This window comes from Rhinatrema bivittatum, chromosome 2, assembly GCF_901001135.1.
Source record: "Rhinatrema bivittatum chromosome 2, aRhiBiv1.1, whole genome shotgun sequence".
NCBI classification, from domain to species: Eukaryota; Metazoa; Chordata; class Amphibia; order Gymnophiona; family Rhinatrematidae; genus Rhinatrema; species Rhinatrema bivittatum.
In genome coordinates, this window is record NC_042616.1 from 308065302 (window position 1) to 308088276 (window position 22975).

The 22975-nt window shown below is 43.2% G+C and overlaps 1 protein-coding gene across 4 annotated transcripts in view; it reads left to right on the top strand.

Annotated features, from left to right (window-relative positions):
* The window catches only part of CTNNB1 (catenin beta 1), a 116553-nt gene that overhangs the window by 86793 nt on the left and 6785 nt on the right, over window positions 1-22975 (top strand). For all 4 annotated transcript variants that reach the window (XM_029589700.1, XM_029589701.1, XM_029589698.1 and 1 more), the window contains exons 8-12: window positions 2068-2171; window positions 2297-2635; window positions 5376-5534; window positions 5635-5754; window positions 8547-8697. In XM_029589700.1, the coding sequence (XP_029445560.1) occupies window positions 2068-2171; window positions 2297-2635; window positions 5376-5534; window positions 5635-5754; window positions 8547-8697 (873 nt within the window). The remainder of the gene's footprint in view (window positions 1-2067; window positions 2172-2296; window positions 2636-5375; window positions 5535-5634; window positions 5755-8546; window positions 8698-22975) is intronic.

Below are 22975 nucleotides of genomic sequence, written 5' to 3' on the forward strand. Positions count from 1 at the left end.
CTCGAAGGCCGTGACTGACACCCTACTCCGCGCGCAAGTTCTCAACATCCCTGTCATACATACAGATCTGGAAAGTATTCAAAACCTGGTGCGAGGACCATGGGATACTCCCACGGACGGCCAAGATCCCCATGATTCTGGAGTTCCTACAGGACTGTATGAAGAAGGGCTTGTCATTCAACTCCCTCAAGGTCCAAGTAGCTGCACTGTCCTGCTTCAGAGCCGAAATGGACAGTATCCAGCTATCAGCTCATCCAGATTTGTCCTGCTTCCTGAAAGGGGTTAAACAACTCCGGCCACCCCTAATGTGGCTGGTGCCCCTAAGGAACCTCAATCTGGTATTAGACTTCCTAGCAGGGACTTCCTTCAGACCAACGTGCGCGGTCTGTCACTACGCCTCTTAACACTGAAGACAGTATTCCTGGTGGCAATGTGTTCAGCTTGTTGCATCTCTGAACTACAGGCACTATCCTGTCGGGAAATGTTCCTTAGGTTCACTCCTGGAACCATACAGCTGCGCACAGCCCCCTCCTTACCGAAAGTGGTTTCCAAGTTTCATTTGAACCAGACCATTTCCCTACCATCTCCGAATGAACTTAAGGACTTGGAGGACTCGCGCCATCTTCGCCATTTAAATGTCGGCAGACTCCTGATGCAATACCTGGAAAGATCGGAACCGGTGCGCAAAACGGATTACTTGTTCGTCCTTCACAGCGGGAAGAAGCAAGGAGAAGCGGCCTCACGGGCGACCATAGCCTGCTGAATCAAAGAAGTAATAAAGGCAGCCTACATAGAGGCAGGAAAGCCCTTGCCAGTGCAGGTTAAGGCTCATTCTACTAGGGCCCAGGCAGTTTTTTGGGCAGAAACCAAGCTGCTGTCACCCGCCGAGATCTGTCAGGCAGCGACGTGGTCCTTCCTACACACCTTCTCCAGGTTCTACCGCCTGGATGTTCAGGCCTGAGAAGATGCAGCCTTCGCAAGGGCAGTACTAAGTGGGCCATGGGCAGCCTCCCACCCTGTCCGGGAGTAGCATTTGTACATCCCACTGGTCCTGAGTCCATCTGGCTACATGCTAGGAAATGGAGAAATTACTTACCTGATAATTTGTTTTCCTTAGTGTAGACAGATGGACTCAGCATCCCGCCCACGGCTGCCCCAGAGAAGGAGGACCTCGGAAAGTGAACCTCGAGACTAAGCAATACGGGTAAGCAGTTGCCTACCGCTAGTTCGACACCCGCATTTTGTTTGTCTGCTTTAATTGGTTGAGTGCACTGGCGATCTTCAGTTTAAAATCAAGTTTTAATTAAGTTATTTAAGCAAAGATATATCCACAATGGCTTTTCAAAGTGAATACTGAAGAACTGAGGTTTCTGCAGGGGTACATCTAGAATGATATCAGCTTCGAAATCTTGACTCCGTCTCCCATCTGCTAGCAGAAGCGCACATAGCCCACTGGTGCTGAGTCCATCTGTCTACACTAAGGAAAATGAAATTATCAGGTAAATAATTTCTCCATTATGATCCAGAGAGCCCTGCCCCACCCCCACCCCCTACTATAGATCAGAGTAATGCTACATCAGAAGAGGCCCTGGCTACCACTGCTACAGCAGATGTCACGGGTTGGACAGAATTAAACAATTTTAAAAGGTATGCAGGCCTAACACTATTGGGCTGGTTCTGCAGGAAAGCCAGGGTTCAGATCCAGCAGACATTCCTTGTGATCTTGGGCAGGCAACTTTACCTTTTATTGTCTCAGGTAGAAATTTAGATTGTAAGCCCTCTGGGGATAGGGAAATATCTGCAGTACTTGAAAGTAAACTGCTTTGAAGTGGCATGAGAGGAGGAATAATAAATTTAAAGTAAGTTCCACAGGAGAAAATAGAAGAAAATTCAGAACTCCCAAATTCAAATATTTTACAGAATTCTAAGTTTTGAAATGTTTGACCTTTAAAAATCTAAACCTATACCTTTTCTATTAGTACTGATTTTTTTTTATCCTCTGCATATGTGGGCAGAAAATAGTCTGTCATGAATACTAGTTTGTTAAAATCTATCCTCTTGTTTTAGGTGGGATGCAGGCATTGGGGCTTCACCTTACAGATCAAAGTCAACGTCTTGTGCAGAATTGTCTTTGGACTCTTAGAAATCTCTCTGATGCTGCAACAAAACAGGTATTTTGCTAGAAATATTTATTTAAATTTTCTTAATACTCAGCTCATGTCAATTACAGTCAACATGGAAATTGTTTTTGTACTCTTGAAGTAAGTTATTCTAAGTTGTATTTTGCTCTCATCAGGAAGGGATGGAAGGGCTTCTGGGAACACTTGTCCAGCTTCTTGGCTCTGATGACATCAATGTTGTAACTTGTGCTGCGGGAATCTTGTCCAACCTTACTTGCAACAATTACAAAAATAAGATGATGGTTTGCCAAGTAGGTGGTATTGAAGCACTTGTACGCACAGTTCTTCGTGCTGGGGACAGGGAAGATATTACTGAACCTGCAATTTGTGCACTTCGGCACCTGACCAGCAGACATCAGGAAGCGGAGATGGCTCAGAATGCAGTACGTCTTCACTATGGACTGCCAGTTGTGGTTAAACTCTTACACCCGCCATCTCACTGGCCTTTAATTAAAGTAAGTACTAGAATTTGTGATGCTTCTGCTGGAGCTTCTCATTGTAGAGAGACCTTTAAATTACATTACAGCAGGAGTGATCAAACTTCTTGAGTCTCTGCTCCCCCCACCTTCCATGTGTACAATTTGTTGGGCCCCTCTCACCCATGAAATTTGGATTACATCGTGTATGTCAGTTTCTCACTAACCAATCAGCTGTTGAACAGTTAGCATCCTGCCTTCTTCCTTCCACTATCTCTCCTTGATTTATTGCAACACCATAATATCTTTAGCTCTTATACAATTGTATCCTCTTTTACTGTAACAATTCTGCTTTTCTCTTTTCTTCCCCCCCACTCTTATGTGATTTCCTCCCCCTCTTTTGTATAACTCTTACTCCAACTATGCTTCCCTCTTCCCACGGCCACTCCCTTCAAAACTGTGTGTTTGATATCGTATTGGTCTCTGATTTTGTTGTTTGCTATCGTATCGTTTTGATCCCTGACTTACTGTTTGCCTGTTATAGTTTTATAGTGCATCTCCCCTCCTTGTTTGAATTAATGTTATAAAGCATTGAACCACTGCTTTATTTATCTGGAAACCGATGTGATGTTCCTAACGACTGTCTGTCTATAAAAATGTTAAATAAAATGATTATCTGCTATTTGGCAGCTAGCCAGAAGCTCAAAATTCGTTTTGATTCTCTTCAGGTTGCTGATGGGAGCAATCCGATATACCCAAATTCAGAAGAAGATACCACACCACATTGACAGGCACCTCACAGTAACAGCAGTATAAAGTCTTTCCACTCAGACACATTGTAAATAAGACACTCAAAATCTATACTGCAAACGTATCATAATGTAACAGTTGTAGCACCAAGAACTCAAACAAGAACCCTAACTGTGAAATAGCACTGTAAATATTACACTGAGTCCCAGAATACCAAGACAGCACCTGCTGGGGAGACTAACAAACCCAATTGCTATAAATCCCTACACTGACACCACACACTAGCAAAATCTCTTCCCTTGGTCACACACACAGAGCAGACACAGGTCCTCACTAAATACAAAATAAAGGATCACACATTAGAGCCAGCAATATGCAGACAAAAACTGAAATGGAAACTCCAAGAAGCCAGACTATCTACAGTGTAACAATGATAGAACCACCATGCCTCAAAAAACAAAATCAAGAAACATAAAGCATCAGTTATAATATAGAATCACACTAATAAAAGAATAAATTTCAGTACTGACAAATAGATGTTCTGTTAGTCATATACATTTTTTAAACTTTACGAGGCACTAAAAATTTTTCAAAAAAGCACGCATCAGATAACACCCAATAATTAAAACTGACTATAAAAAAAGCCCCTGTTGTCTATACCTGGGAACTTGATTTCCAGTCACCCTGAGATTGTTGGGAACTAGGGGCCACCCAAACTTTCCTTTCTCGCATGTTCATTCTGTCACAAACATGCTCTTACATGCCGTCACACTTGTACACAGGCTCTTAAGTCCCTCTCTCCATGCACACAAAAGCTTATTTCCCCAGATTCCCACATAGATCCCCAGGCAGGCACCCATTCATTCTCTCATACACAGACCCCCAGGCAGGCACTCATTCTCTCACACAAGCTCCCATTCATATGCATACTGAAGGCAAGGCCCCTTCTTTGTTTTGCTGGCAACCTCTGAGCATCTCTCGTTCCTGCTGCCACATACATGGCTGCTGGGTAGGAGCCTATCTCCATTACTACTTCTGGCACCGAAGCCCGTTCTGCCTCTGAGCAGGCCCTGCTATATTAAATTGGTAGGACTAGCACTTTCTTCATGCTGATTTCATGCATTGCAAGATCAGCATAGTGTGCTACTTTTGTGAGTTCTAATACTGTGGGCCTGCACAGATGAGATGTCGCCCTGCTCAGCTGCCGGTGGGATGAGGTCCACCGGTGGCTGCATGCACCTTTCCCTATGGTACATTTGCGACCTCTTGGGGAGAGTCCCCATTTGCACACCCCTGCTGTACAGAACCGTGCTGAGAATATGGTGACGAGACAGGTAGTTTATGCTGTAACCAGCACTTTGATATACTATAATCTTCCATTTCTCAGTGCAATTTTAGCAGTATAGTCCCTTTTTAATTCATGAAGCATATGGTCCAACTGTACAATAAATTCTTCAGAAGTTAAATGACCATTTGCTTTATCTTTAAGTAGCAGTCTGCATTTGATATTTTTACTGTAGGTAAGTTATGAATAAAACATCTTGAATTGGATGGAATTGGCTAAATTTTCCAAGCATAACTGCCTTACTGGGTCAGACCAAGGGTCCATCAAGCCCAGTATCCTGCTTCCAACATTAGCTAATCCAGGTCACAAGTACTTGGCAGGATCCCAAATTGAAGATAAATTCAATGTTGCTTAAGCATTCTAGTATCAAGTGCTTACAATAAGCCAAAATGCATGGAAAATCTATTGGGAATTACAATACAAACAGGTAAAAGGATGTTTCCTTAAATATGAAAACTTGGCATCTATTTTAATAGATCAGATGCCATGTAGGTTGTCTTCCTTTATATGTGCACAAAGCAGATTCTTTCCATTCTTCTTGGCCTTGGCATAAACAAAATGAGCAGTTTAGCATAGGTCTTCATATATCTAAAAGTGGTTTTTCAACTTGAAATGCTGCATTATAAATTTGGTTTTAAATGGTTATAAATTTGGTTTTGTGGTAATGTTTACTCTTAATTTTAGGCTACTGTTGGTTTGATCCGTAACCTTGCCCTTTGCCCTGCTAATCATGCACCTCTGCGTGAACAAGGGGCAATTCCCAGGTTGGTGCAGCTGCTGGTTCGAGCGCATCAGGACACTCAGCGACGCACTTCCATGGGAGGGACACAGCAGCAGTTTGTGGTATGTGCATTTAAATTTTGTGGTTGAAACTGGAAATATTTGGGGAGTAGGGTTTGCTGGTAAAGATCAAATATTTCCACAACCCTGATTTTCTTTTCAGGAAGGAGTTCGCATGGAAGAAATAGTAGAAGGCTGCACAGGAGCTCTTCATATTCTGGCACGTGATGTTCACAATCGAATTGTAATCAGAGGTCTAAACACCATTCCATTATTTGTGCAGGTAAGTTCATATTTATTGCATGATTTTACAGATAGTAGGAGTTCATCTGCCAAAGTGCACAATAGAAAATTCAGTGTGCAACAAGTATAAATCATTTACTCCTACGTTTTGAGGTTAGAATAGTTACAGTGGTTGTCTACAGAGGTTGAAAAGTTGAAAGTGTCAGAGCAGATGCTTAGTCTGAAAGTAACTTAAATATAGTATTTTTGATATGTGATGACTTATTTTGGCAACTATAATTCCTGATACTTTTGATAAAGGTGATACTTGAGAAATGGACACTTGTAACCTAAGAGTTCAACAGTTAAAGGAGGCCTTACACACTGTACTTATTTCAGCTACCTTCATTCTAAATGGATATGACTGGAATTTGATGTCCAGCTCCCAGTGGGAGCACATTAATGTTCAGTTTTCAAATTATTCATTATGGGTGTTGTGTGTATTGGGTCTAAGAACTAAGTTGATAGATGTAAACTCGCCCTACACGGTTCATATGTAACCCGTCCGATACAAGCTAAGCTTGTAAACAGTTATATCCACACTTCGCATATGTAATATATCCTATACCAATCGAATCTTGTAAACCGTTGTGATGGCGATACCGAATGATGGTATATAAAAGTCGATAAAAAATGCAAGTCATTCATTTTCACAAGATTTTCATTTTTTCCTTAGAATTTGTTTATTACTACAATCACCAAGGGAAAATAATGCAAAATATTCATTCCTTTGTGTCAACTGGACTAGTCCAGATATTTGTTTTCCACATAGCAGATGATTGGTACAAAAGCTTTACTGTAATGTTGCTACTTAACATACTATGCCACTTGCAGACTCTCAGTAATTGTCTCAAGCAGATGGTAGAAGTTGAACTTTTGTAGTCTGCAGTTCTGGTGGATGAATTGCTCCTATGGGGTTAGTAGGTCCTATATGGGGCTATCCTGGCTGAGTAAGGATGAGCAGGATTCGGTGACCTTTGGTTTTGGGTGGCAAGGAGGGTCCCACCTTTCAATAAGATTCATAACAGGACTCTGCCTCCTTCACCCTTCTATAAGATCTTCCACCTTTAATGGGACCTAAACCTATTCTTGTCAAGATTGAAGAATCATCCATTTGAGTATTTTGGCACTTCATATCATTTATTCATTTTAACCCACTTATGCCAAAGCCCTAAGCAGCATCCATAAAAATACATAATACTGAAATATAATCACATCAAATTTTTAACTTGGAGGTTTTTTGCTTGTAATAGTTACTTCAGCTTGTAGAATAAGTGAACTCTAGGCACTAGTAGTGGAACCTCTGTATTACTCAAATATTGAACTTGTCTGAAATTTCTGCCAAAGATCTTCTCAGTTCTATTTGAAGCCATCTATAGTCCTTCCCTTTTTTCCAGCAAAGCCTCTTGCCAGGAAAGCAGAACAAGCACGTCACACCTTGGACTGTACAAAGGATATACTCCTTTACTTGAAAGGATAAAGCCTCACAGGAAAACTTCAGTTCTCTTATCCAAACAAGCAAGGCCATCCAGTGGGAAATCAGAGACTTTGTTCTTGACTATGGGACTGTATCTCCTGTTATAAGGATGCAGGCATAAACCTTCCTAATAGAGCTCATCAGATTCAAGCAAATGTAACTTAAATTTTCTCTGCTCCACTTTTGTCCAGGATAACTGCAAAGCAGCTAACTGGTCCTCTCTTCACATCACATCATTTATCAAACATTGCCTGGAACAAGATAGGGCTCTTTGTGAAGCAGTACTAAACAAAAAACAAATTCTTCCAATAGTATTAACCCTCCCATCTTCTATTTTCCAACAGTATGCATATTCCTTAAGAGGAAAAAACTATCGTGAGATCTTCAGTTTGGGAGTCCCCACTTGTATAGCTAAATTTTGTCTTGCATGTCCACTATAACAGTGAAATTGCTTACCTGTAACAGGTGTTCTCTGTAAACAGGATAAGCCACACAATCCACTCTCTTCCCTTTAGTTGAAACTCAGTGAAGACTTGACTCCTTGCAGGGCTATTGCACAAAAACTTACATTCATGTCAAAAACTTTTCTTTCTGAGCACTGAGAGGATCTCTACCCGTGCTATCAGATGTCACCCTCTTGTGTGGCTGAGTTCTGTCTGCAGAGAGCACCTGTTACAGCAACTTTGCTTTATAAAGAGGATGAAAATCAATTAAATGGAGTAATAAGTCAGGTTAAACTGAAATTGAATGACACTACGTATTTATTACATATAACCTAGAAACAGATTATAAAGTGCTGAGAACCAGTGGTTTAGGGGAACATCGATGCATTTGGCATAAGCCTCTAAATTATGTTAAGGAAGCATAAATGTTTCAGGCACTCATGCACAACCCTGTAAAGCAAAACCTAATTTTATATAATTGGTGCCCAGAAATACCTGTGGTAATACAAGAAAGGGGTTGAGGGTACCCAGTGTTAGTTAAAATTGATATATTACAGAATGAAAGCCTTATTGTGCAATTTTTTTGTACTCCAGTTTCTACAACAGTCTCAACTTTAAATGAGGCTTAATTGTGCTTTGTGCATCTGTCTTGTGCCAACAGCAGCAGAGCTGTTTATCCATTCATCAGATAAACTGATTATTGAAATTGGTACAAATTTGCTCCCAATAATGAGCATTTGTGGTGCAATTAAGGGAGTTTTCCCATAATTAGAAAAATATATAGAAATATGGATCATTCCACCTCAAAATGCATGTCTTAGTACTGTTAAATCATCTCGAATGTTTCTATAGTTGACTTGTTGTCATTTTTAGCTGCTGTATTCTCCCATTGAGAACATCCAGAGAGTAGCTGCGGGAGTTCTTTGTGAACTGGCTCAGGATAAGGAGGCTGCAGAAGCTATTGAGGCCGAAGGTGCCACTGCTCCACTTACAGAACTGCTTCACTCTAGGAATGAGGGCGTTGGTAAGAAAACAGTGTTCCCTAAACCTTCTGTTCCATGAGCTTGTTCTATTGCACACTAACCCAGCCTGGATTTGATGACTATAGTGCTGCCTGCTGGGGTGAGACAGTAACTGTTTGAGCTCTTTAAGTTCCTCCTGCCACCTCCCTTCCCTGGTGACATCTCTTCCTCCTCAGGTTAAGTTTAGATGCCAGGTTTCTGGGAAGTGGATGTCTTTGCGCCTTCATTTTTTTTTCCTTCCTGCTAAACCATCTTAACTGCTCTTCACCCATGTAAGTAGTTTCTTTATCTTGTTCCCCATGCATAAGCAGGATTTCAGCCACATGAGTGGGTGACTTCATTTGAAGCTCAGAGGTGGAAAGTTTTCAGAGCTCAGAAAAACATAGGTCTCTGTGCAGGTTTGTGCTTGCTCAGTTACCTGCCACACAAGTCTCCTCAGTCTGTATTTTCTTCTCTTGCAAGCTGAAACATTGTTCTGTAGCTTTCTAGCTGCTCGTGATTTTTTTTCTAGTAAATTTTGTTCAGTTTCAATTTTGTATTTTAGCGAGTTAAAAATTGAAATAGCACCTTTTTTGACATTAACCAACAATTGTTGAAAACTGAGTTTGAATTTGCATCTGTGATTTTAAAGATGTGGAGTAAAAAATGAGATTTCACGAGATGCCTCAAATGCTCTGAGAAGATATCTCTTAAAACTTCCATGATCACTGTCAGATGTCTGGGGCCTTCTTACAAACCATATGGCCAGAGTATGCACTAAAGGCTCTGGGATCCTTGCAAGAAATAGTCAAAATCAAGACTCAAATCAATGAAGATGTTGCCAAGCATTTCCAACTTATTCAAAAGTGTAGTAGATTTCAGTCCCCCGACATGGACCGTGTTTTGGCACTTGGGCTGCGTCAGAAGGGACAGAAGTGCAAAGCTGCCAACAGCTAAAAGGGAAGGGTGTAGACAAACAAGAATCCAAAATAAAATTGACAAAAATGGCTACATATATCAAAATGTATAAAACAGAATGCATAAAAGTATATGAAACAGTAACTGAAATACTAGTGTAAAACAATATAACAAACTATGTATTGAGAAAAAATGTAACAAGGGGGGAAAGAGGGAAGAATGAAGGTGAAAGAAAAACAGCAGGGAACGTAGCATAGAATATAGAGCATGTAATGTGAAGGTGTACCTAGCTTCAAGGTGTTCAAGGAAATATTCAATCATAACGGCTCAAACACCATCAAAAATAGGAATATAAAGGTGAATAAAGATGCTGGGGAAATATATAGGATAAAGAGAGAACACAACACTGTTTAAGTGTGCATTTTGAGAGTACATACCACGCAAAGGAAATGCAGGCAAGGCAGAAATGCCCAGAACGGCCCTTGCAATAGTTTCTCTGATTACTAAACCAAATAAGACAATCGGGATAAATAGCAAAGGGAAAAAAAAATCTAGAAAGGCCGGAGCACACGCCATGAAATATATTATATTATTTATTTATTTCCCTTTGCTATTTATCCCGATTGTTATATTTCTCACAGAACAAGCAGGATGGTAGTTCTCACATATGGGTGACATCATAGGATGGAGCCCAATCACGGAACACTTTTGTCAAAGTTTCTAGAACCTTGGCTGGCACCTACTGGGCATGCCCAGCATGGTACTAAACCTGCAGCCAGCAGGGGCCCCCCTTTAGTCTTTTTTCCGCACAGCAGTAGTCATGCGGATTAAGGAGCTCCACAGAGATTCTTGACAGGAATTTTCCTCACAGAATTACTCCAAACTTTCATACCCCACAGTGGTTCCTCTTTCAAATTTTTGACTCCGTGGTACTCCGGTAAGTTTTTACCCATTTTCGGTCGATTCCTATTGAATTTGGCCATCGTGGCCTACTGGCCGTAGACCGCACCGCGGCTCAATTTTTCAAAGGCCGTGGTGTCAGGGTTCCGTCCGGTGCCCGGGACTGTTCGCAAACCATGTCCATAACAGACCCTCATAAAGTCTGTTTAATGTATCTCGGGCGTGAGCATGATGTCTTGACTTGCATCAAATGTGCCTTAATGACACCAAAAGGTCACAAGGCCAGAATGGAGAAAATGGAACTTCTCTTCCGTTCTCAAACTCTGATGCAGTCTATTGCATCGAAGTCGTCCGAACCGGCACCGTCCACTTCGCGCCAGCATCGGCCACCGGCCGGTGACCGTCCGGCGTCGACTACATCTACTCCCCCTCAGGACTGAGGAGATTGTAGAGAGAAGCATCGGCATTGACACCAGAAGACTCGGACCATCGACGAAGGAAAATCATCGACCTCGCCATCTGAGCCGCCATCGAATAGACCCTGTCCAGAAAAGGCATCAACCACTTCTGAGACCAGGTCACAGAGGCAACCCTCACCCGGACGGGTATCAGGAGCCGCGACTCCGCCTTTAATGGTGGTCCCTCCAGCTATGCCTCTGCCTCCTTCCCTTCCGGGGTGGATTGCTCTAGGTCTCCATGAAGAGCTGGACCAGATGGTTCAGGAGGCCATCGATAAGGCGATGCACAGATTCCAAGTTCCCCCAGCACAGATTTCTGTACCAGTTCCGGAACCGACCATCGATCCCATTCCAGCAGTGTTGGCACCGCTGCTCTCAAAATGGAAGTGCTTATAGCTGCTTTTCTACTGATGGATCCAGGGTCACCGATGGCTCCGGTGCCTTCTCTGCTTACTCTGTCATCTGGAGGAGAAACACCGTTCCGCATTCCTCCATCGGGAGTTCTGCCGATGCCTCGGCCATCGGTGCCACCGATCCATCCATCGATGCCCTCGATGCCTTCGGAGCCTAGACCAGGAACTTCAGGAATACCATCGTCCTGTCCTTCTCAGGTTCCTAAAGGGACAGGTGCTGATCCCTATGACACCTGGACTGACAATTCATCTCAAGACACCGATGATTTGCCATAGTCACCTTCTCCTACTGAAAGTAGGAAGCATTCTCCTCCAGAGGACTTGTCCTTCATAAATTTTGTGAAGGAAATGTCTGAATTGGTTCCCTTCCAATTAGACTGAACAGGATGACAAGAACCAAATGATGGAGTTGTTACAATTCCTGGATGCTCCCAAGGAAATAACCTCTATCCCTATACACCAAGTTCTTTTGGAGTTTCTCAAAAAGAATTGGGAACACCCTGGTTCTGTAGCCCCAGTCAACCGGAAGGTAGATACCACTTACTTGGTACAGTCAGCCCCAGGCTTCCAGAAACCTCAGCTGGATCACCAATCTGTGGTTGTAGAATCTGCCCAAAAGAGGGCACGACACTCAAAACCCCATTCTTCTTTCCCCCCAGGTAAAGAGCAGAAATTCCTGGATGCTATTGTCCGGTGTGTCTTCCAGGGATCAATGCTCATCTCTCGGATCGCCTCTTATCAGCTGTATATGACCCAATACAATAGGGTCTTATTCAAGCAGATAAAAGACTTTGCAGAGTCCCTGCCTCAGCAATTTCAGGAACAGCTTCAAACCTGGTACACAAGGGGTTTGAGGCAGGGAAGCATGAAACAAGATCCTCTTATATCTTCAACACCGCTTCCAGGATATCTGCAGCTGCTATTTTGGCAAGAAGATGGGCCTGACTTAAGTCTTCGGACTTGCCCCCTGAAGTACAAGACAGATTGTCTGATCTGCTTTGCATAGGAGACAATCTGTTTGGCGAACGGATTCAGCGGACGGTGGCGGAACTCAAGGAGCATCATGAGACCCTTCGCCAACTCTCTCTGATGCCTTCTGAGTATTCCTCCAAACAGCCATTCAGGAAAGATACTAAAAAGTCATTCTTCCGTCCGAAGTTCTTTCCACCTCAGTCTGTGGTCTGAGGTGGAAAGGCCCAGTCTCGTCAACCTCTTAAACAAAAGCCCAGTCTCGTCAACCTCTTAAACAAAAGCCACAAGCAGCTCCTCAGCTGGGCTCTGCTTCCGGCTTTTAACTCCTGCATAGAGAGCAACAGCCAGCTTCCACTGCCTCAGATACCAGTGGGAGGTCGATTGTGCTATTTCAACAGGTGGCACACAATCACCTCAGACCACTGGGTCCTTGCTATAATCTCTCAAGGTTATCACCTGAACTTTCTCTCCATCCCACCGGACTCCCCACCTCGGCTGACTTGGGGAACATCCGACCACTTACCACTCCTGGAACAGGAGGTTTCCCCCCTCTAGTCCAGAGAAATAGAACCAGTGCCCTACTCCCAACAAGGCCTAGGATTCTAAACCTTGTACTTTCTAATCCCCAAAAGATCAGCGTTCGTCCAATTCTGGACCTACGTGCTCTCAACAAGTACCTCTACTGAGAAAAGTTCAAGATGGTAACCTTGTGTTCCCTCTTTCCTCTTCTCCAAAGAGGAGACTGGCTCTCTAGACCTCCGGGATGCATACACACGCACATTGTGATAACTCCATTTCATCGCAAATTCCTGAGATTTCTGGTAGGCCCCAAGCACTATCAGTACAGAGTACTACCATTCGGCCTGGCATCTGCACCACGAGTCTTCACCAAGTGCCTCGTAGTAGTAGCATCCTTCCTCATCTACCCCTATCTAGACAATTGGTTGATCAGGGCTCCCACTCAACAAGCTGCTCTGTCGTCCCTACATCTTACCGTGCACACTCTGATTTCGCTAGGATTTCTCATCAGCTATGAGAAATCCTGCTTAGTTGCATCTCAAACTTTGTCCTTCATAGGGACAGACTTGGACACCTTTTAAGCAAAGGCATTTCTGCCTCGACAGTGAGCTCTCACTCTCATTTCTCTCACACACCAGCTTCAGTCTCAGCACTGCTCGACTGCATGCCACTTCCTCATACTGGCGTCCTCAGTACAGGTTACCCCAATGGCCTGCTTGGCCATGAGTCATGCAGTGGACTCTAAAGTCACAATGGACTCAGTCTGTCCAACCTCTTATTGACCATTGTCCATAGCACCGACCCACTTCATCAGTTTCTAGCCTGGTGGAAAAATCAGATCAATCTCCTCCAAGGCCTACCCTTCCAGGCTCCAGACCCTCAAATAATTCTCACCACTGATGCTTCCAACCTTGGCTGGGGAGCTCATGTTGCCAATTTGCAGACACAAGGAGCTTGGTCTCCAGAGGAAGCCAAACACCAGATCAATTTCCTGGAGCTGCAAGCAATCAGATATGCTCTCAGGGTGTTTCAGGATCGCCTTTCCAACCAGGTCATCCTGATTCAGACGGACAACCAGGTGGCCATGTGGTACATCAACAAACACGGAGGGACGGACTCCTACCTACTGTGTCAGGAAGCTGCACAGATATGGGCGGAAGCCCTCTCCCACTTGATGTACCTCAAGGCCACCTACTTGCCGGGAGTGGACAATGTGTTGATGGACAATATGAATCTCACCTTTCAGCCGCATGAGTGGTGTCTCAACCCCACAGTAGCGAACTCAATATTCCAATGTTGGGGTTATCCTCACATAGACCTCTTTGCGTCACCTCAAAACCGCAAAGTAGAGAACTTTTGCGCTCTCTCTTGCAGCCAACACTCACAGCCAAGAGATGTTCTCCCTCTCATGGGCGACCGGTCTCCTATATGCATTCCCTCCACTTCCACTTCTCTCGAAGACTCTCGTGAAGCTACGTCAGGACAAGGGAAGCATGATCCTGATAGCACCTCACTGGCCATGCCAAGTGTGGTTCCCGATCCTTCAGGACCTCTCCATTCGCAGGCACATTCCCTTGGGAAAGGAATCTCTTCTGGTCACTCAGAACGACGGGTGCCTACGCCACCCCAATCTTCAGGCCTTGTCCCTGACGGCCTGGATGGTGAAAGGTTAATTCTTCAGCCACTTAACTTTTCGGAGCCAGTTTCCCATGTCCTGATTGCTTCGTGGAAGCCTTCCACGAGAAAATCTTATCTTTACAAATGGAACAGGTTTAAGTCATTGTGTTTGCTCAATCCCTTGATCCTTTTACCTGTTCCACCACGAAGTTTCTGGACTATCTCTGGTACTTGTCAGAATCGGGTCTAAAAATTTCCTCCATCAGAATGCATGTCAGTGCGGTGGCCGCCTTCCATAACGGTGTCAGGGATGTTCCTATTTCAGTACAACCCCTGGTAACACTATTTCTGAAGGGCTTGCTTCACCTCAAGCCTCCACTGCACCCTCCGGCCCCTTCTTGGGACTTCAGTCTGGTTTTGGGTTGGCATGAAACCACCATTCGAGCCTCTCCAATCCTGTGATCTTCGCTATCTCACATGGAAAGTGATTTTTCTTTTGGCGATATCTGCTCGCAGAGTTAGTTACAGGCCCTAGTTACCTATCCGCCTTGCACTAAACTTCTGCACGATCGGGCAGTACTCCGCATTCACCCTAAGTTCTTGCTTAAGGAAGTATCTCAGTTTCATCTTAATCCATTATACTACCTACCTTCTTTCCCAGGCCCCATTCCAATCCAGGAGAACAGGCTCTGCATACCCTTGACTGTAAACCGGCTCTAGCGTTCTATCTAGACCGTACAGCTGCCCACAGGAAAAGCACTCAATTGTTTCTCTTTCCATTCCATCAAATTGGGGCAGCCTGTGGGTAAGCAGACGCGTTCCTCCTGGTTAGCGGACTGCATATCCTTTTGCTATCAGCAAGCAGGCATTCCACTTCAAGACAGAGTTAAAGCGCACTCTGTCAGGGCCATGGCAACTTCAGTAGCGTACCTATGCTCTGTGCCGCTACCTGGAGTTCTTTCCATACCTTCACAACCCATTATTGTTTAGACAAGGCTGGAAGACAAGATTCCATCTTTGGCCAATCTGTCTTGCGCAACCTTTTTGCAACTTGATTTATCAACACTCTTCCGCCTGCCCGTTATGGTTCAGGATGCCCTCTACCAAATTGCACCCCATTTTTTGTGCCTGTTGCACGTCTTTGGGTACATTTGGTGCATACTCTAACACCTTCAGCTCAGTACTCACCCATATGTGAGGACTACCATCTTGCTTGTCCTGTGAGAAAGCAAATGTTGCTTACCTGTAACAGGTGTTCTCACAGGACAGCAGAATGTTAGTCCTCAGGATACCCGCCCGCCACCCCGCGGTGTTGAGTTCGTTACGTTTTATTTTAATTTTTGGCACTTCCTGTAGCTATAAACAAGACTAAAGGGGGACCCCTGCTGGCTGCAGGTTTAGTGCCATGCTGGGCATGCCCAGTAGGTGCCAGTCAAAGTTCTAGAAACTTTGCAAAAGTGTTCTGTGATTGGGTTCCATCCTGTGATGCCACCCATATGTGAGGACTAACATCCTGCAATCCTGTGAATACCTGTTACAGGTAAGCAACATTTGCTATTTATATACTCCTTTTCCCAGAAGAGTAAAGGAGGTTCTAAAGTCATGGAGCATGTGGCTGCTGGGCTTACCAGCTGTGGGGGACATGGGATCACAATGGGTGCAATTTAGCATGCCTTGAGAAGGACATATGTCTACATCTGCAGCAGGACCTTTGACTATAAAGAAAAGGGCAGAATCCCCTCAGATGATAGTGCCATTGCCCCTCCAATAATGAGGGAGTTGCCTGCTCTTCAGCCCTAAAGGATACTAGTACAGAGAAAAGTAACTCATGCTCTGGTGCTGAAGATTTCCAGCACAGTAAATGATGTAAAGTCTTCCATGATGTTGAAGGATCAGTGTGGGTGCCGGTGCTGCCCAAGGATCGTAAGCAGGCACCAGTACCTCAGCACACATCTCAGCACCAGTGCTTTTCTTCAATGCCACGTAGTCTGATAAAATTAAAAATACTCTAATGAAGTCACTTCGAAAAAGATGGGAAATTTCTTCACTGAAAATACCAATTTTTTTCATGTAGCCAGACCAGGCCAGATGCATGTGTTGTGCATACCAACCAGCAGATGGAGACAGGTCAAAAGACTCACTGACATCACACCTTTATAGGCTCCCATGCTGACCTTACCTGTCTCCAGCAAAATGGTTTGATTGCATTCTATGCTCTGTACTGAGACCTGGTTAGGGTATGTGAAAGGACACCAAAACAAAAAACCACTATATGGATGAGCAGCTATTGAGATGAAAGCTTTGTAGTCCCTGCAGTTGAGCACTGCCTTGAACCAAGGGTTTCCTTTTTTTCGGGATTAGAGGTTAGCTGGTAGCAACTGTTAATCCCCACCTCCTCCTCAAAGTAAGCTACTCAATTTTTGCTTTTTGGCTGATATGCCATAAAGTTAAAAAAAAAAAAAATAAAGCCCGCGGATGTTCAGAGGCAGGTTCCTTGGTTGGTAGTGCCAATAGGGGAGTAGCTTTTGTACATCCCATTGGTCCGGAGTCCATCTGGCTACATGCTAGGAAATTGAGAAATTACTTTCCTGATAACTTTGTTTTCCTTCGTGTAGACAGATGGACTCAGCATCCCACCCACAGCTGCTCCAGAAATAGAGAACCTTGGATATCAATCTCTAGACTGTATGGGTAAGCCTAGGCCTACCTCTGTTAAGACACCCGCAGTTACCTAGGTGTCAGCGTTTATTGTTTCAGCGAACCGGCAGTCTCCAGTGCCATAAACTGTTCATAGTTAATCAAGTATACTCAAGTGTAATCAAGTATCATGCAACATATATCCACACTGGCTTTTCGAGGAGAATACTGAAGAGCTAAGCATGCTGCACGGGTATATGTAGGCTGACAGCTTTGAAATCTGACTCTGTCTCCCATCTGCTATCAGGAGAGCACAATACCCATTGGTCCTGAGTCCATCTGTATACACTAAGGAAAATAAAATTATCAGGTAAGTAATTTCTCCATTCTCAGCAAGTAATTTGAACTGTTACACCAAGTAGGGCTCTTTAGAATGTATGTGAGAGTTTGGCACATCTTTGAAGATTAGTGTTCTGAGAAGGATATTAGAGAATAGTTGTGTTCTCCAACTTTTGCAAGATGGCTTGGAGAGAGGCTTGGTGCTTAATTCTTTAAAATTAAATAAAAGTGCTTGTTTTGGGGATGTATTTTGGGTCGTCCTTTATCCTCCCATCCATATGGGTCTTGGTTTCTTAGGGGTGTAAAACATATCAATCTGCCAGTTAGGATCCGGTTCCATCTTGGGTTTTAAATCTAGTTTTGTTCTAATTTTTGGAATCTCCTTTTGAATCTTTGGAGGAGGCCTCAGTTAAACTAATTCTGAAGGCAGTTTTCTTGGTAGCCATTTGTTCATCAAAGCACATTTGAGTTTCAAGCACCATCATATAGGGAGCCATTCTTGTTTACAAGGGACATGGTCAAGATACATATTGTATCTTAATTTCTTCCAAGGTGATTTCCACATTTCGTCTTAGATGGTGTGTCTGCTTTCCTTTCATAGAGAGATGTGTGAGATGCTTGGATGTGAGAATTCCTTTGTTACTTAAAGATCACTAACAGTTTCAGGCAGCCGGATCAGTCAGCATCAGTTATTTATTACATGGTATCCGTGTAATCTTCTTTATGTGGGTAAAACCATTAGAAAGATTAAGACACGTATTGCAGAACATTGTAGTAGGATTCGTAATGCAGTGGCCAATGCTCCTTTGGAACATTGGCAACAAAATCGACATTCTGTGGATGATCTTCGTTTTCTTGTGTTCAACATTAAGTAGAAGGGGTGGAGATACTAAGATCTTTTTAAGAGCTGAACAGCATTGGATTTTTTTTTAAACTTTGGCCGCGATTGGCCTGAAGGATAAGATTGATTGGGTGGCATGTTTTTGAATTTGCGGTCCATGATTGGCCTCTCCATACTACATAATCGGATTGGATGGTGTTAGTTATTTGTTGCAGAAATGGCATGGTGATACTGATGTGTACATGTTGAAAGAGATGTTGGTTTCTTTGTGGATTTTGGTGAGTTTCAACTTCATCCTCTTATGTATTTGAATTTTTGAAAGAAATTTTTCTAATATAGATTAAATTGTTATAGATGCGAATCATGTGAAAAACGGAAGGTTGTTTTTGCTGGTATATATGAACCTATATGATCGGGATTTGAAGTTTTTGTTTTTTGAAAATTTATTTTGTATTTTTTACATAAATTTGTTTTATGTGAAAAACAGATTTGGAAAGATACATGTATGATTTGTCATTTGAAGAGATACTTTGACGATTGAGATGAAGTATAAGAACTTATTCTTTCTAAATGCACAGGTACATCAATTGCTCTGATATGTGACTAAAGTGAACTCCCCTGAAGAAGCTTTGTATAGTGAAATATGTTGGGAGATATTCCATGCATCCACTAGTCCAGTTGCTCCAGGAAGAGGGGAGGGCTTCTTTTGGACTTCTGAGTCCAGAGGGAGTTGCTCAGCAAGATTAGCCTATACTAGTTTTGGAAGAAGTCTCCCTATCTCCAGCTGAAAGGACACGGTAGCCATAGACAAATGCCTGCCTTTATATGTTACTAGATACTTTCTGATTCAGCTGGTTGATTTGTAATTCTGGAATGTACACTTAATTCAAAGACCTTTACCCTTGTCAATGTCTATGGGCCTAACTCCAAACATGTTTATCGCTATTTGACAGATAGGATTGCTGCTTTTGGATTTGATTCTTTAATGGTTGGAATTTTTGCATTAATCCTGCTTTAGACAAAACCTCTTAACCTTGACCCGATTTGCCTGATGTAGTTAATGACCTTGACTTCATTACCACGTTTGGGTTAGTAGATATTTGGCACCAACAGAATGTGATTTTACCTTTTATTCACCTAGACACTTAAAATAGTCAATCCTACTGTACATTGTGTACACCCAACCTGTTTTCCAATGTGCAGGGCAGTGCAATCCTCACTAGCACTCTTTCAGACCCATCACCTTGTCTCTGTCCAGCTCCATCTCGGCTCCCGAAGACAGAATGCTTTTAATTGGCGATTGAATGTCTCCCTCCTTGGTGACAAGGAGTTTCCCAAACTGGTTCGACAGGCCATGGCTGACTTCAGTGACTTTAACCTGGTGACAGACTACAGTTCTGGTCTTCGCTGGGTGGCTTTTAAAGCTTTTTTGAGGTGTTAAATCATCTCATATTCAAGTTACTTTCAGAAGATGGAGGAGAGGAGCTGCTTTGCTTGCTGAGATTGCGGAGCTAGAGAAGCATCATAAGGTTGACTGCGCTCCTCGTATGTATAAGCTTTTAGAGGCTAAACAGAAGGAGCTGAAATCTCTCTGGACAAGATAAGGCGTGCCCTAAAATATTCACGCTTAAAATTTTATGAACACGGAGACAAACTAAGCACGTTGCTTACAAGATCAGTTTAAAAAAAAAAAAAAAGGGTGACTAAATTGCACATTCTTTCCATCTGGGACATGAAGGACTCCATACTTTCAAACATCGACACAATAGAACATGCATTTGTGCTTTACTTTTCCAATCTCTACGACTCCTCGCACACTCCTTCCGTGGAATCTATTATGCAGTTCCTTGATAGCGTCCATCTGCCGTGTTTGTCGGAGGGACAGTGTGCTGGGTTGATTGCCCCTATTTCCTTGTTAGAGGTACAGGAAGCAGTTGCGAAATTGCCGGCGGGGAGTATCCTGGCCTCTATGGAATCCAAATTGAGTTCTACAAGAGTGTCTCCCGAAAGTGGCTCCCTTTCTTCTTTTTTCATGACTGTGTCTCCTACAAGACACTACATATTACTGATGCCACTATTACTCTTATCCCTAAAAAGGGTAAGGACACCCTAGACTGTGGATCTTTAGATCCATTTCTCTGTTAAAACTCTGATTTGAAGATTCTGGCAAAAATCTCAGATGCATTTAGAAGTGGTTTTCACTGACTTGATCCTCAAAGATCAAACTGGCTTTGTTCGGGCAGGGTCTCTACTGCCAACACTAAATGTCTGATAAATGTACTACATAGGTTCAGGAGGGCATGGACTAGGTAGCAAAATTGAGGACGACTTTGCCTCACTGGCAACTAGGGACAATGTGATACAATTCATTCTCTGCTGCCCATTGTATTGAATTTGTTTCCCCAAGGGGGAGCCCCTCACCTCCATGCCAAAGGAGGTCCTATCAGAGATCCCAAGGGTGGAGTCTAATTCCTGTCATTCTTTCACTGCAGAGTCCAGCCAGTCTGAGGGCATGCCCTAAGAATGCTCCCTCTATGAGATGATAACCCTGCCCCAATCACCTGCATCATTGGTTCTAGGTTAATAATCCTCTCCGATCAGAGGAAGAATTCATGAGGATTCCCTCTGACCCTATCTGATTCTCTGGGGCACTCTTCGCCTCCAGAAGACGTCTCCTATTTCAGATTTTTGGAGAAGTTGGGGGAAGGCACTAGAAGTCACCCCTAGCGATCCCAGTACACAATCTTATGGGATTTATGAACAATGTGGGAAAATTGGGCATTTTGAAACATACACCCCAATAGCCAGATAGTTGACCTTAAGTATAGTTTAGCAAACCCTGGGTTTTGGAGTAGTCCAGCTACCTCATCAGTCAATTTTTCTGGAATCTGCACTGAAACAGGCAAAAGACACAGATCTTTCTAACACCCCACTGAGCAAATACTCTAGAATGTTAAACAACTTTGGAGGGGGGGGCAGGGGAATTTTCAGAGCTCAATGTTCAGTGCCCCCATAGTAGTACACCAATTTTGCATAGTGCAGTACTTGATTGTATTGAGAAACTAAAGCCCTTGTTGAAATTGAGGGAAGGAGACTAGTTTGGGGTATCAGGCTCTTCGACATGCAGAATTGTGAACACAATCTCCTTTGCTCTATATATAATCAATTAATACTGCAACCAGATCATTGGCAGCAGTCAGATTAGGCTGAATGGTTTGACTGAAAGCTGTGAAAAGACATTCATGACAAGTTGGCAGATATGGCCTGTAATGGGGGAAACCTCTTCAGAGATGAGTTCAGAGAAACTGTCAGCCAAATCAGGGCATGTTGCTATCCAGTCTCTCAATGGGTTCTAAGTAACAATTCTCTTTGAGATGTCTTTACTTTGCTTTTAAGTGTTCCTACTTCCAGAGATGTTCTTGTTGCCAATTCCAGCAATATAGTGCACCACCTGTAGTTCCACAGCAACAATTTCCAGCTTGTGGACTTCAGCATGAGGGATGTCAGCTGAAGACACCCCAATATGCCCATCCCAAGCCTGGGCCTAGTTTTACATCAGCCCCAACCTTCAAGCCTCAACCTCCTCTCATTGGGAGAAGATCCATCTTTACCTGAATAGTGGCAGAAGGTCAGAAGACCATTGGGTCCTCAAGATCATGAAGTCTGGTTAGTTTGCGTTTCTCCCACCTTCCAGTGTTATCCTGTTAAGCCACAAATTAATTCTTTGACACTGTAACTGAGGCTAATGCTTCAACTGGAGGTCAGCCAGAATAGTGCAACAATGCTCATCTATGCAGAGAATTTTTGGTTACAACCATTGAATAGATGAGGCAAAGGCTAGGGCGACTCATTTGCGCCACTCAGATATTTAATTTTCCTGCATAGAAGTGGGCTTCGTGGCATTAGTGTTACAGCACTTAGACATTCTAAGTCAACAGCTACAACCACACAAGTGGTCGCTGAACAGTCAAATCACATAGGAACTCTTGCACCTTTGAGGCATTCCTCAAATATATTTGCAACATAGTAAACTTCCCAACTACTGCTGCAGAAGAGCATCCAGGAACAGTCAGGTGGTAGATGCCTTCTCAATTCTATAAAATTTCTCTATTCATTCCCTCATATTCTGCTTATTGCCAAGATAAAAGGTCTAATGATTTTTATAGCTCCCTTTTGGCCTTGTAAAATGTAGTTTCCAAGGCTTGAACACCTAGCTGTTCAATAAAACCTCAAATATTCCCAGCCTTTAACTCAATGCAGTGGAAGTCTTTTTCTATCACAACCTATCGTGCTTAACTCCAACTGCATGGATGTTAAAAGCTAATTTGTTTCTTCTGTGCAGTTACTTATAGAAGAAACTAAGCTTCTTTCAGTATCACAGAAATCCTCTACTAGAAAATATTACAATTTTAAATGGAAGAGATTCTTCATCTGGTGTTGTCAAATCAAGACTGAATACTCTGTTCCAATATCTTTAAAAGTATCTGACTTGAGTGTAAAGAGCTATTATCTCAGTGCTATAGCAGCATACCATACAGGTTCAAAAGAAATTTCCCATTTCACAGCAACCTACAGTTGCATAATTCATGAAAGGCGTAAAATATCTTAAAACTGCATTCAGATCTCCCTGCTCTTTGGGATCTAAATATAGTCCTTGCTCAACTCAGGAAACTATAATTTGAATCCC